Source organism: Vanellus vanellus (genome assembly GCF_965231255.1).
Source record: "Vanellus vanellus genome assembly, chromosome: 13".
Taxonomy (NCBI): Eukaryota; Metazoa; Chordata; class Aves; order Charadriiformes; family Charadriidae; genus Vanellus; species Vanellus vanellus.
The window spans coordinates 14,901,679-14,915,373 of NC_138918.1; the positions used below are offsets into that span (position 1 = coordinate 14,901,679).

At 42.8% G+C, this 13,695-nt stretch overlaps 2 protein-coding genes across 2 annotated transcripts; one reads left to right on the plus strand and one right to left on the minus strand.

The window, feature by feature from the left end:
• Positions 1 to 894: 894 nt before the first annotated feature.
• CCNG1 (cyclin G1) lies at positions 895 to 6,896 on the plus strand. The gene is made up of 7 exons (XM_082490148.1): positions 895 to 1,085; positions 1,749 to 2,012; positions 3,099 to 3,352; positions 3,953 to 4,031; positions 4,114 to 4,212; positions 4,449 to 4,643; positions 5,314 to 6,896. The coding sequence occupies exons 2-6, from the start codon at positions 1,749 to 1,751 to the stop codon at positions 4,638 to 4,640; spliced, it is 888 nt and encodes a 295-aa protein (XP_082346274.1). The 5' UTR covers positions 895 to 1,085; the 3' UTR covers positions 4,641 to 4,643; positions 5,314 to 6,896.
• A 1,563-nt stretch (positions 6,897 to 8,459) lies between these two features.
• NUDCD2 (NudC domain containing 2) lies at positions 8,460 to 13,658 on the minus strand. Its single transcript, XM_082489960.1, has 4 exons — positions 13,452 to 13,658; positions 12,760 to 12,808; positions 11,331 to 11,482; positions 8,460 to 9,354 (listed from the first exon to the last, which is right to left on the minus strand). Exons 1-4 carry the CDS (start codon positions 13,638 to 13,640, stop codon positions 9,271 to 9,273), a joined length of 474 nt encoding a protein of 157 aa, XP_082346086.1. The 5' UTR covers positions 13,641 to 13,658; the 3' UTR covers positions 8,460 to 9,270.
• Positions 13,659 to 13,695: the final 37 nt, after the last annotated feature.

The window sequence follows — 13,695 nt, forward strand, 5'->3', positions numbered from 1 at the left end:
ATACCTTCAACAAACTGGAATTTACTTTCACTGGCAACACGTTCACCTTAACATAACCCTGAGTAATTCCTGTAAGTTTTCTGAGGAGAAAGAATGTTTGTGATTTCACCCAACCAAAGGCACACAGAAGGGAGAGGAAGGATGAAGACCGGAGCTTTTGTAAACGGCCACCTGAGTCCCAAACAAAGCGTGCCAAGCGCAGGCTGCTTTAGGCAAGAGGTTGATGGGGTCCTTCTGTCTAGCCTTGACTTCCCATGAATGTACAAAAATATTTCTGAGGGGCTCAAAAGCACTGAAGAAAAAAAAAATCCTTTCTGGTTTATACACTTATACAATTTTGGCACTGTCGGAGACAGAAGCAGTCTCATAGACAACCCCCACCAAAAAATGGTTTCAACTCCCCTGGCCTGAAAACCTAGCGAGGACTGTAACAAGCATTTAAAAGTCGCTTATGGGAGGGCTCGGGTGCACGGTTGGCTTCCCGCCGAGCGGCCGCACGGAGCCCCTCACAACGCCGGGCGCGGCCGCCTGAGGCGGGTGGGCGGCGGGGCCGGACCTTACCGTGGCCGCTGCCACAGGGAGACACAGGCTGCAGCAGCGCGGGGACCCCACCAGGGCTCGGTCCTTCGTGCTCTCCAGCTCGCCTGGCGCCTGCTGGACGAGGTGAGGAGCAGCGCCCGCCCGCCCGCCCGCCCGCCAGGTGAGGCGGCAGGCGGCGCTGAAGCGCGGCGGGCAGTGCCGTGTGGAAACACCGCCAGAGGCCGCCATCGCGCCGGCCCTGCTTGTCTCCTAGCGACCGCGCTCCGCCCCTTCCCGCCATCCACCCCTCATGATTGGTCTGTCTGGAAGTCTATCAGCCCTTCAGCCCCGCCCCCCGAGCTGGGCGGAGTGGAGCCCGGTCACGGTGCGGGACTGGACAGGGTGGGACGGCGGCTCCATGGCGTTGTCCCAGCGGTCGCTGGTGCCCGAAGAACCGGGCAGCGCTTTCGAGTGACCCCTCGGTGCTGCTGCGGCGGCTGTCACTGTGGGTCACGTTGGCTGGGAGCCATCCTCGCGAGAGAAGGGAGCACGGTGGCAGCGGCAAGGTAAGGGCGCGGGCCCGGGCCTGGGCCCCACCGGCGGCGGGTTTGGGCTCCTCCGCGCCGGGCCCGGGCTGACAGGCCGCTCGTCCGCCGGCGGAGCCCCCGAGGCGGTCGGCGAAGGGCAGGCCCGGGCATGTCCTGGGGAGGCGGCGCCTGCGCGGTGCCGGCGGGCCCCGCCGGGCGGGGGGAGCTCGCTGCGGGGCCTGCGGTGTGCCGGGCACAGCGGGATCACCCGCGCCCCGGTGGGCCCCGGCGGGCCCCGGCTGTGAAGCCCTCCGGCCCGGCGCTGGCTCAGCAGCCGCGGCCCGCAGCGCCCGAGGCGGGCGGTGTAACGCCGTAGCTGGAGTGGAACGGCACCGTGTCGGTGGGCAGAAGGGCGGCTGCCCCGCCCCGGCCTCCGCGCTGATGGGCCCGCTGGAGCCCGGCCCGGCCCGCGCCGTACGGGGGCCGGTTCGCCGCCTGCGTACCCCGGGGGCTTGCGGGTGCGGCCGTGCCCAGTGTCCCCCACGCGTTGGTAATTGGCAAAAGTAGCTAGACTTACAAATGAGCAGCTCACCCAGCGACAGAGAAATGGAAGTTTCTGTCTTTGCTTGAGGGACAACTGTAACTTTGTAAGTTTTTCCCCTTTTAGCTGTTTAATAGGCTTATGTTTGTTTCTCCTTACAGATGATTGAAACGCTGGTCACCACTGAAGCTCAGGAACTGCTGTACCAGCTCACAGCCCTGTTGGAGCAGGAGTTGCGATGTCAGCCCAAGGCCTCTGGCCTCAGACTGATTGAATCTGCTCATGATAATGGCCTCCGAATGACTGCAAGGCTGCGGGACTTTGAAGTGAAAGATCTCCTCAGCTTAACTCAGTTCTTTGGCTTCCATACAGAGACGTTTTCACTAGCTGTGAATTTCTTAGATAGATTCTTGTCAAAAATGAAGGTGAGGCTTTTTAAAGTATAAGCTCCAGTCATTACCTTCTGTCCATTGCAGCCTTGTCCCTGTTCTAAGTTAGAACATCTTGGGTTTAGATGGCTAAAGGTTAAGCTCCTTCCAGAGATTCTGATTGTGCAAGAGCTGAAAAATGGCTTTCCCTGTTCAGATTTTAGTATTGTTAAGAAAGCTCTTTCCTTTGGAGAAAAGAAAGAAGAGGGCATCAGTTTCAACTTGAGGATGCCCATAGGCTTGGAAGGGCAGGCTGTATTAATGGGTTAGATCAAGGCAGATTGTCTTGCCTGTTGCGTGTATACAAAAATACCTTAAATTACTTCTTATTTTACTGTGGTTTCAACCTACTTGTAAGCCTTGTGTGCATCAAAAGGCTTGAGATGCTGCCCAGCACTCAGAATCTGGTAAAACAGTTAGTCAGTACCCTATTCTACCATGCATAGCTGGCATGCTGACCTGGGTTGTTTTTAAGCATCTAATGAGACAGGATTACCACTGTACTATTTGGTAAAGAACAAAAGCCTGTTTTCCTTGTGTGTTAAAAATGAGAAAGCTAGATGGAACCGATACGAAAATATGATTTGAAAGGCTTCTGAATCCCAAATAAGCAGTAAAAATGGGGACTGTAATGCCTATGGATTAAAATAAGTCAGTTTATATATATATATGTACATATATATGTGTGTATATATATAAAAAAGTAAAAAAATCCAATTTTTTTTACCTAAGCCAATAGGTACAACACTAAGTCCTAAAAGCTTCTGATTAGGCTATTATAGAACCTCATTAAGAAACCAGTTCTACCTCAATCAAAATATATTGTTCTGCAATCTTGCTTTTTAGATAAGTGAGGTAGAACTTGTAGCATGTAACAGTCATCTTATTTAGTTAAATAAAGATAAGAATGTAAGTAGATAAAAGACTGATTTCTCAATCTCCAAAAAACAGAACAAGCCTCCCCATGCCCCATAATTTTTTCCTAAAATACATCGGTTCCTATATAGTTTGGTATTCTACATGTTGAAATGGCTCATAAAAGGGCTTCCTCTTTGAAAGTAAAAACAATTTACTTTTATTTAGGTACAGCCTAAACACTTGGGCTGTGTTGGACTCAGCTGCTTCTACTTGGCTGTGAAGGCATCTGAAGAAGAGAGAAATGTTCCCTTAGCCGCTGACTTAATTCGAATAAGCCAGTATAGGTTCACTGTTTCTGATATGATGAGAATGGAGAAAATCATATTGGAAAAGATGTCTTGGAAAGTCAAAGCTACAACAGCCTTCCAATTTCTACAACTATATCATTCACTCATTCATGAGAATTTAAGCTGTGAAAGGTAAAATATCTAATACTTGTTTTGCTATGACTGCATATGATCCAGAAGCTTATGTAGAAAAGTAAGCAGGGAAATCACCTGACTGATTGGCCTTTCTATACTTAAAAAACCCACAAACTTTCTCCTTACCTTATTGGTAAACATCATAAATGTGAATATCTATGGTTTAATATTATTTTAATTTTAAATGTTGTTTGCATAAAGTGGTCTAAAGACTATTGCTCTCTGAGCCAAAACCCAAACTTGCTCAATAATGATGGTATAATAAATCTCTGCTTATGCTGAACTAGGTATTGCCTCATTGCAAAGATTTCAAAATCTGGCTTGGAAAGAAATTCCTTTTGCTAGTAAGCATTAAAATTCCTTGTTGCTAAGCCTAATTTGACAATGCAACTCTCTCCTATGTAACACAAGATTTATTTTTGGCATTAGGACTGCCAAAACTGAACACCTGTTTGACTGTAACCCTAGAACTTCTGAGACAAATGAGGCCTTTGTTTAGATAATGAACACTCTCACTGCTTCTCTGAGTTCCCAGGGTGGTGCTGCCTTGATCAAGCTTGCGTTCTTATTGTACATTCACTCATCTTTGTATTACAGGAGAAAATATCTTAATTTTGAGAGACTTGAGACCCAGCTTAAAGCATGTCACTGCAGAATCGTATTTTCTAAAGCCAAGGTAAACTTCTTGAAAGCTCAAAGACAATGAGACTACTGAAACTTAACAAAGCGGTGTTTAAAAACATTTTCTCTCTCTCCAGCCTTCTGTCTTGGCACTGGCTATCATGGCACTAGAGACAGAAGAACAAAAATTACTGGAGTTGACAGAGGCATTGGAATTTCTGCAGTTGCATTCCAAGGTACGTATAGATAAAGTTTCAGGGGAGAAAGGAAGAAAAATGTGTAATGGCCTACGCAGTGGGGAAGGGGGAGGTCCATTGGCATGCTGCTTTCTTTTGTGGCTTTGTTGTTGGTTTTTTTTTCCATTTGGCTTGGGATCTTTGGCTTCCTATCTAATGCGAAGAAGCTGAAAGTACATGTATGAAATAAGGATTTAATGAGTTATTAGCATATGAGATTCTGTCTTGCTGTTTAGATAAACAACAGAGATTTGACCTTCTGGAAGGAGCTGGTGTTAAAGTGCCTTACAGAATATTCCTCGAGCAAGTGTTCCAAACCAAATGTCCAGAAATTAAAATGGATTGTGTCTGGACGCACAGCACGGCAGCTTAAACATAGCTACTACAGAATAACACACCTTCCTACAATTCCAGAGACCAGCTCATAATAGGTAACTCCCTGTAAAATCACCTTCTGATAACGTAGAAGCAATTAGCTGTTAACTGCCTCAGAGTTTCTTATTCCATATAGGTAACTTCTTGAAGACATGTAACATAAACGTAGTAGGCCTGTCGTAGAGGCTGGTCTGTTCTCCTGTTCATGCTTGAGCCAGTGCTGTACATAAAGGAGTGGCAACCTAATATATGAACGTTGGAGAAGGAACTGATCCTCTGGTGTCCTGTGGGAGCAGGAATGTGTTCTACAGACATTGGGACCTCATTCAAACTAAAATGTGGAGTAAAACTGGTAAAAAAGGCAGAGATAAAAACTTGGCTTGCTCCTATCCTAAAAAGAATCATCTAAGAGGAAACAGTTGCCTATTAGAATGAGTTTCTTGTAATTGTTCACTATAACCACTTACAAGGAAGACAGTTTTATAGTTTTACTTGTATAGCTGTTTAGTAAAGTCTAAAAACTGTAATTCAGTTATTCATATTATTGTTTTTTTTACTCTGTAGAAATTGTGAACTACTTCTTTATCTAGACCCCAGTTCCAAAGGCTATATATTTTCTGTAACAGCTGTCTTGCTGTTGTCTTGCTATATTAAAGTCTGATGCTTTGTTTGGCTCTTGTAGAAAGCCCTTCAGTTGACTGGGTTTTGTTTGTTTTTTTTTTACAGGAATACAATAAAATGAGGAGAGAACCATCCTGTGACCTTGTCAACAGACACATAAGTACTTGAGAAACAAAGTCTGAAACATGATCGTAATAATGAAGAACTCAACTCATGGAAAGAATATGTAACATTTCAGACTAAGGATCTTTCCAGCAAATATGTTCTTTTCATGATGATTACAATAATATTCAGTGTCAGTTTTCAGTCTTATTTGTTAGACTGTTTACTGTTCAGTGAAATACCACAATACCGATACAAGGAATTTTAACACCTTATAGTTTGTAGAGCAGCTTGTGTAGTCTAATCTTGGTTTACTGTAACTGCAGGTGCTGAATTATATATTTAATTTTAAAAATGTGGTTCATTTTCTCAAAGATTACGTGACAATAGGAAAACATCATGTGCAATTGCACAGTGCTGCAGTGTCTCAATCAAACTAAAGACTAATCCCACGCAATACTGATTACAATAGCAAATGTCTGTTAGTCCACCTGACATGCTGTTTGGGCAGTGTCATGCGTCCACGTGTTCCTGCTGGGCAGGGCACTGGCCTGCTACCATAGACCCATGAAATACTAGGCTATGTGATACCCCTGAACGTGTCAAGAGTAGCTAGAGCAGGAGAAAAGAGGAATCTTACTTCATTACCTTATAAAAGGTAGTCACTACCACAGCATCAGTAACTTCAGTATTTTGTAAGAGGTGTAGTTTACTGAGATCAAGAGCGTTTATATAGAGTGTAAAAAATTTCATGATACCTAATGAATGTTGAGGGAAAGTACAGGGTCACCTGCCCCAAATCTGACATTCACCGTACAAGAGGTAAATGCTGATGCTGAACGGGTGCATTTTTACAGGCACAGTAGGAGCAGGGCTAATGCCCCATCTTGGCCTGTACGTAGGAGCAATCTAGTTGAGAATCACTGAAGATTGCTTCAACTTTGATCTCTTGAATGGTAAGCTTCATAAGACACAACTGTTTTTTCTGAAGATCAGTACTTAAGCATATTGTGCTTCTGGTGCTAGCAAGGGAGTGAACGATAAGAATGTATTTTGGTATGTAAGATGAATAGAGGTGTTGAGGGAATGTTGCTGATGACTTCTTGAATTCTGCGTCACGGTGGAGCAGAGGCTGTTTATAACTGATTGCCATATGAACCAACTTAATGGAGAAGGAGAGGTCAGAATGTTGTGAATGTAGTGTGGGCTTAGGTATTAGCCAACCAGCCCTTTCCCCTTTGTGGTAATAGCTGAGGGGGAAACCATTCTTTGCATATCTCAAACTAGTTAAACCTTTCACAAAAGATTTCATACCAAAGTGCTATACTGGACAAATCAAACTTTCTCATGAACTCATGGGAGCGACTGCGTTGCATAACATGTAATTGGGTTTTGCACCTGCCAGTGCCATCTCTGCATACAAGTGTTTCGGACAAAGGTGCGGTCAGCCTACTGAGAGTGATGGAGAAGATACAATGTGCAATTCTAATTGTCATGTCTCATATCAAGATACGTACCTTTCAATTAAACATTGAAATGTGTTTAACTGAGTAACTTTTTCCCTGTTTGTTACAAAACGTGTTAGTAGGAAGCCTATAAAATGACTGATACCTGAACAGTACCTGGAAAACTTCCAGGCAGGAGGTAAGATATCATGGAGACCTTTTTTTCAATAATTTAAGAGGTTAAGGCTGCATGGGAAAGGCTAGAGAACCAATGGGAAAAATTCAAGGTGCTTGATTAAAATTATTTCAATTTGGCCCATGATTACCCTCATCTTTTGATACGTGAAAGTGTTAAGATTGAGGAGACTGATTTAAGTAGCTTAGTTCAAATTGGACTTCAACCCTCTTCCATTATTTGTCCTGTTAACATCTGTTTCTATGCATTGCAGTAAGTACCTGGATGGTGCTTGCTTAAGAGAATCTGGCACTCAGACTTGTCTAAGAAGCAAGGGATTGAATCCCACCAAGACTGTTGTGGGACAGAACACAACCCACCATTGGCTAAAGTATAGACTGAGAACTGAATAGATAATTAAGGAAAGTCATAGCATTGCTATTTTTTTATTTTCATCTCGATTCTTCCAAAATGGGAGGCCTGTAACTTACAGTAGATGACAGAAGTAGCTAACTAAGTAGTCCAAGCCTTTCCTCTTAAAACAATTCAGAGCCGTGATGCCTAAATACGTACGTCACAGTTGTCCCCTTTCCTTGACATCAGCCTTGGCCTTAGCTGTAGGATGACTCTTGTGCTACTTCATAAACCAGAAAATATGGGAATAAAGTTTAGCTTTGAAAGTGCATATAGTAAACATAAATTCATGCACTGAAGTGTCAGCTGCCATTCTAAACTTCTGCTATAAGCAAAAGGCATACAAAACCATCCTGTGCAAACCAACTGCTGTAACAAAAAAATACTATTTCACTGGATAGTACTTCAGCATCTTGATGCAACATTAACTTCTTTCTATCTTCCCTCTGTCTTCAGTTACCTCTGCAGCAGTCACGTTCATTTCTTAACTATACCACCCAGCTTCTATGCTAGGATCCTGGTAAAGATACAAAACTTCATAGCCCTAAATCAATGTTTGACACCACGCTACTTTCCTTTGTATAGCTAGGCAAGTTCTCTAAAACCCAAACACAGTGCATGGACTTCTACTTTATATTCTGTCAAGGTGACATGAGTAGAAGGAGCAAACGTGATTAATTCAGGAGTATTAACGCTCGCTTGCTCATACACAAGAAAGCAGTGGCTACAATTACAATGAAAGCATTCTTCAACTATTGCTTTAGGTTTGCCGTATGCCAACTGAAATAATGATACAATTTCAGAAATAAGGCTCAGCAGTATGATGGACAGCTGCCAGCAATTTATCTCCAGTGAGACTTCTGCTTAGGACTTAAGTATAGGCAGTAGTTTCAGTGTGCAGAATACAACAGGATTTGGCAATCATGTTTTCTTCCTGTGTTAGTCTGTTTGACACAGCCTTCGTCCTGTATGATGCTGTGGTTGGAGTGCTCTCGGCCGCATACTTAACCATGAATAGAAAATTCCTGATACAGAATTGGCACATGCAAAATACTGTATCATGCACTAGCTACGTTTAAACCACGGCTATTAAATTTAAAACTATCTATGAAAATGTACAGCTTCTTAGATACACTATCAGCAACTCGTATATGTTGGTAATAAACAGATGAAAGACACCATTTCCTACTTAGGGACTTCCTATTCTTTTCAAAACTCATTATATTCTCTTACTTTCAAAATCTTAAATATTTATACTGAAAGGCTATATTACATTAACACATAAAATTATTTATATCCAGACTTTCACCTGACCTTCCAGTTTTCTAGTTGTGCTTACCTAGTAGCAAGTATTAATCATTAGTGTTATACTTGACAACACAGTGGACTGTAAAACCTTATTTGAGGCAAGATGCAGCAATTTCTTTATTTAAATCACTTTTTTAGAATGACATGAGTTCTCAGAGGGCTGCTACAGAGAGAAAGTGTAACTGTAGCCAGCCTAATATACTTCCTGTTGCAAATTAAGAGAAAATATTAAGTATCTTGCTTGTGACATCTGTTCTTCAACAGTGAATAAGATATTCTTGCATAAAGAGAAGTGGTGTATTTATAACTGACTAGTTTACTCTGGTGTTTCTAAGAAAAAAAAAAAAAAAAAAACAAACAATCCAACGTTCTGCTTAAAAATGCTACTTTTTTTGTGTACACCTTTCTCTATAGTTTGTCCCTTAGTATTAGAAAGTTATTGCAGCTTTTAAGTCAGCTGGTAACACTTTGTCTTCATTCTACTGGAAGAGATCTTTCTCTTCACTGAAGTAATTACTTGATGACAATCCGTTGAAGAGATCACTGAAGTCTTCACTGGTTACATGATTCCAGTCCTTAAGTGTATAATTCCTCTCAAGGAACACAGATAAAAACAGTTTACTTTTCAAGACTAGAAAAGTCTGGTCCTCCTTTGCTGTAATTTCCAGAAATTTCTGCCCCACTGAAGTCAAATCCAGGGTTCTGATGGAGGTAAGAGAAAAGTTGAATAGATTGGATTATGAATAATCCAAATGTTTAAAAAAAAAAACAACCAAGCAAACAAAAAGTCCAAAACTGTTTATGTTCATACTCTGCCATTGTAACAAGGACATATAACAATCAACTTGTCATCCATTTGTCAAGGCACCGAAATTCAATTTATTCAACAAATAAGGTGAGGTGGATTGAGAGTTGGCTGCGGGACAGAACTCAGAGGGTTGTGATCAGCGGCACAGAGTCTAGTTGGAGGCCTGTAACCAGTGGTGTCCCCCAGGGGTCAATACTTGGTCCGATCTTGTTTAATATATTCATTAATGACCTGGATGAGGGGACAGAGTGTATCCTCAGCAAGTTTGCTGATGATACCAAACTGGGTGGGGTGGCTGACACCCCAGAGGGCTGTGCTGCCATCCAGCGCGACCTGGACAGGCTGGAGAGCTGGGCAGAGAAGAACCTAATGAGGTTCAAGAAAAGCAAGTGCAGGGTCCTGCACCTGGGGAGGAAGAATGCTAGGCACCAGTATAGGTTAGGGGCGGACCTGCTGGGAAGTAGCTCGGAGGAGAAGGATCTGGGGGTCGTGGTAGACAGTAAATTATCCATGGCCCAGCAATGTGCCCTTGTTGCCAAAAAGGCCAATGGAATCCTGGGCTGCATAGGGAAGAGTGTGGCCAGTCAGTTGAGGGAGGTCATTCTCCCCCTCTACTCTGCACTGGTGAGGCCACAACTGGAATACTGTGTCCAGTTTTGGGCTCCCCAGTTCAAGAGGGACAGGGAACTGCTGGAGCGAGTCCAGCGAAGAGCAACTAAGATGATTAAGGGCTTGGAGCATCTGCCTTATGAGGAAAGGCTGAGAGAGCTGGGACTCTTTAGCCTGGAGAAGAGAAGGCTGAGGGGAGACCTTATTATGGCGTACAAGTATCTAAAGGGTGGGTTGAAGGAGGATGGAGCCAGGCTCTTTTCAATGGTTCCCAGTGACAGGACGAGGGGCAATGGGCACAAGTTAGAACACAGGAAGTTCCGTTCAAATACACAGAAAAAATTCTTTATGGTGAGGCTGACAGAGCACTGGCACAGGCTGCCCAGGGAGGTTGTGGAGTCCCCTTCTCTGGAGATTTTCAAGCCCCGCCTGGATGCAGTCCTGAGTAATGTGCTCTGGGCAATCCTGCTTTGGCAGGGGAGTTGGGCTAGATGATCTCTAGAGGTCCCTTCCAACTCTGAAAATTCTGTGATTCTGTGTGAAGTAAAACCTAAATTGTCATAGTTTGATTGCCTACTGCCAAAGTGACTTTGTAATGCTGTTCTTGACTTGGCAAGCAGTTAGACCTTCCAGTAAGGAAATATTAAGGAAAGTTGAAGAAAAATTTCTGGCTTCTGGTGTCCCCTGTTTGAAAAAATAAGTACCTGCCATTCGGAATAACAAGTTTTATAAAAATGATATTCTTTGTTGCAGCACGTAGTGTGCTGATTCAGCTGTTAATTAACAAGTCATAATTATACAACTCTGGAGACATGCGTACGAATAGTTGCATGCTAAAGGTGTACCAAAACAATTCAAGCAATTTTAGTAAAAGAACAAGGAAAATATTTTCCTATTCTACATCATCTGAAGTTATAAACAAACATATTCAATAGAGCTTGATGTTAGAAGTTTGTTGTAAATACGGCTAGGTCATCATTCTAGATAATAATAGAAATTGTGTGTAGCCAAACTTAAGTGAAAAGTTGTTAGTATTATGCAACAAACACTAAAACAGCACCATCATACAGACTACAGACAGAATAACCTCTTGAAAGTACACTGATAAAGCTCTGTGTGCATTCTATATGTATATACATATATATATCAAACTATATATTTCCATGGCACTGGACAGCAGAACAATTTTGTGCAGCTTTCACGGACTAACCTCTGTGTGCAAACACAAAATATAAGGAGGAATTATAGTCCTTTAACTCACCTCTCTTTGGAATCGCTCCAGTGTAAGCTTCCTTTGCATCTGGTCCTGTACCCAAGGATCAGCAGCATATTCATTTTCTAACAGAGACGTCCAACAATTTCCAGCATCTCTATTTGTCTTCATTAGAACAATTCGTATCAGCTTCCTGTCTTCTGTTGAATGAAAATGGACACATAAAACAACCATTAAACTCAGTGCTACGTGCTAGGCTGCTTTGTTTTGGTTAATTCACCATTAACAAGCACAGGATTTCTTTGTTGAAGTAATTTAAATTCTTAATGCCAATGCCAACAGGGTTATTGATAAATAAATGTTAACAAGAAACAGAAAGGCTGAAGCAAAGATAGCGTGTACAGCCATCTCCCTCTATTCTGCCATGTAAAATTCTGAAGCTGTTTTAAAGGATTAAAACACAGCTCACGAGTACTTCTAGTGAAAACATAAACTTACCTTTTAGAGAGCTTCACAACAGAGAAAAAAATTACTCTATTAATATAAACAGCTCAGCTAAGGCAATAATGAAAGATTTGAGGTCACGCTTTACAGAGAGTTATTAGCAATAAAAGCCAGAACTAAGTTTTAGTGACATATGTAGGTATCATGAATTTATTTAAACACAGACAGTATGCTTACAGACAATATATTGGAAGTACATTTCACAGTTAACATGTAGGATGTTTAGTTCTACTTAATTGAATAAATACAGCATTATAACGTGTAATTTGAAGATTATTTCCCATACTGGAAAACAGTAGGCTTCATTTCACAATGTTTATTTATGCTTCTAGTTTTCATGTTTAAGTTACTAAATCATTAATCAATATCTAGAATAAATATTGAATGGAAAACAAAATCCATCATAGGAAAACATGAAGTGAGAAGCACAGTCCACAAATATGATTGTCAAAACCCAAAAATATTCTGAGCACTTCACAATAGTTATGATGCAAAAATCAGAGAAGCTTTTTTTGCTCATTATCTGTAGGTGCCTTAGTGTGATTTTTAGATTGCTTTTTGATTCTCTTGGACTGTAGGTTTTGTCACCCATCTCAAAAATATAATGCATAAGAGAAAGAATAAAGAGAAGTAACAATTATGGAGAGGCACAGACCACGTAACTGTACCATAATTGTCTAGCTTTAATAAGGATTAACAAAAATCTTCTCACTATATGGAAGTGTTTGTAATCGATTGACTACTACCTTCCAAGATACGGCATTTTTCCATTAACCCTAATCTTTAGGGCTTTTGTACTACCTCAGTTCCTTAGTCTGGCAATAACGATTATCTTTTTTACAAAGCTATGTACAAGGAAAAAAAGTAATCTTTCCCATTAAAAAAAAAAGGGGGGGGGGGCCTAAACCCTTCTGCAGCATATTTTGAGAAGTTCTACTGCCCTCATAATGTCATTTCAGATGTAGGTTATTACCTAAGGTCCATGTTCCTTCATCAGTTATTGTAGAGTCGAAAAGTTTACCCTGCAAAAGACACGTACGCTATTACAAAACAGGAACACCTCTTCAGTATCCAGTTCATATTGAATTGTGAAGTTTGACTCCCAACTTACCTTCTTGTTTTCTACTGAAAACGAACAGGATGATCTGGCCTCATAAGTATAGGCTTGCACATAGACTATCAAAGAATTATTTTTTGTTGCTCAACTTGCCTTTTTTTTTTTAAATGAAGCATGTAATACAGTAAAAATACCTGTCGCTGTTTCAGTATCTCAGTTCATTGAAAGGGCTTGCGTTTCTCAGAGGGTAATGCCATTTTTAATAGACTCGCCATGAAAATGCCAGTGTTTCTGCCAAGGGTAACGTACAGCTATGGCGCAATGTATACATGCATTACGCTACGAAGATCGCGCAGTTCGACAAAACCGTTTGTAACAAATTTCACTTTTATCAAAATTTCCATATTTAAAGAAGAAAAAAAAAAGCGCAACACGGCAGACAAATATTTTAATCCGCTTGGGAGGCAGTGGAGTTCCCTGCAGCCCCGGGGCCCCCTCCCTCGTACCCCGAGGCACTCGGCAGCCCTCAGCCCCCGGACCTCCCCTCCCTCACACCGCGGGGCTCTCGGCGGCTCCCGGGCCGCGGCCCCCCCCGGGGCGGCCCATACCTGCAGCACCTCTTGGCCCCTCACGGAGAGCGCGATGTGCCGGCTCTGCAGGCTACAGCGGACGTCCTTAGCCCGGGTGCCCGGCGGCACCCGCACCTCGATGAACACCTCCTCCAAGGTCTGGTACCAGCGACCCCAGGGCGTCCCGCAGGGCACCACCCCGCTCCGCTCCTCGAAGGGAGCCGACATGGGAGCCGGCGGCCCCTCACCGCCCGGACCTGAGCACTGCGCATGCGCACAGCCC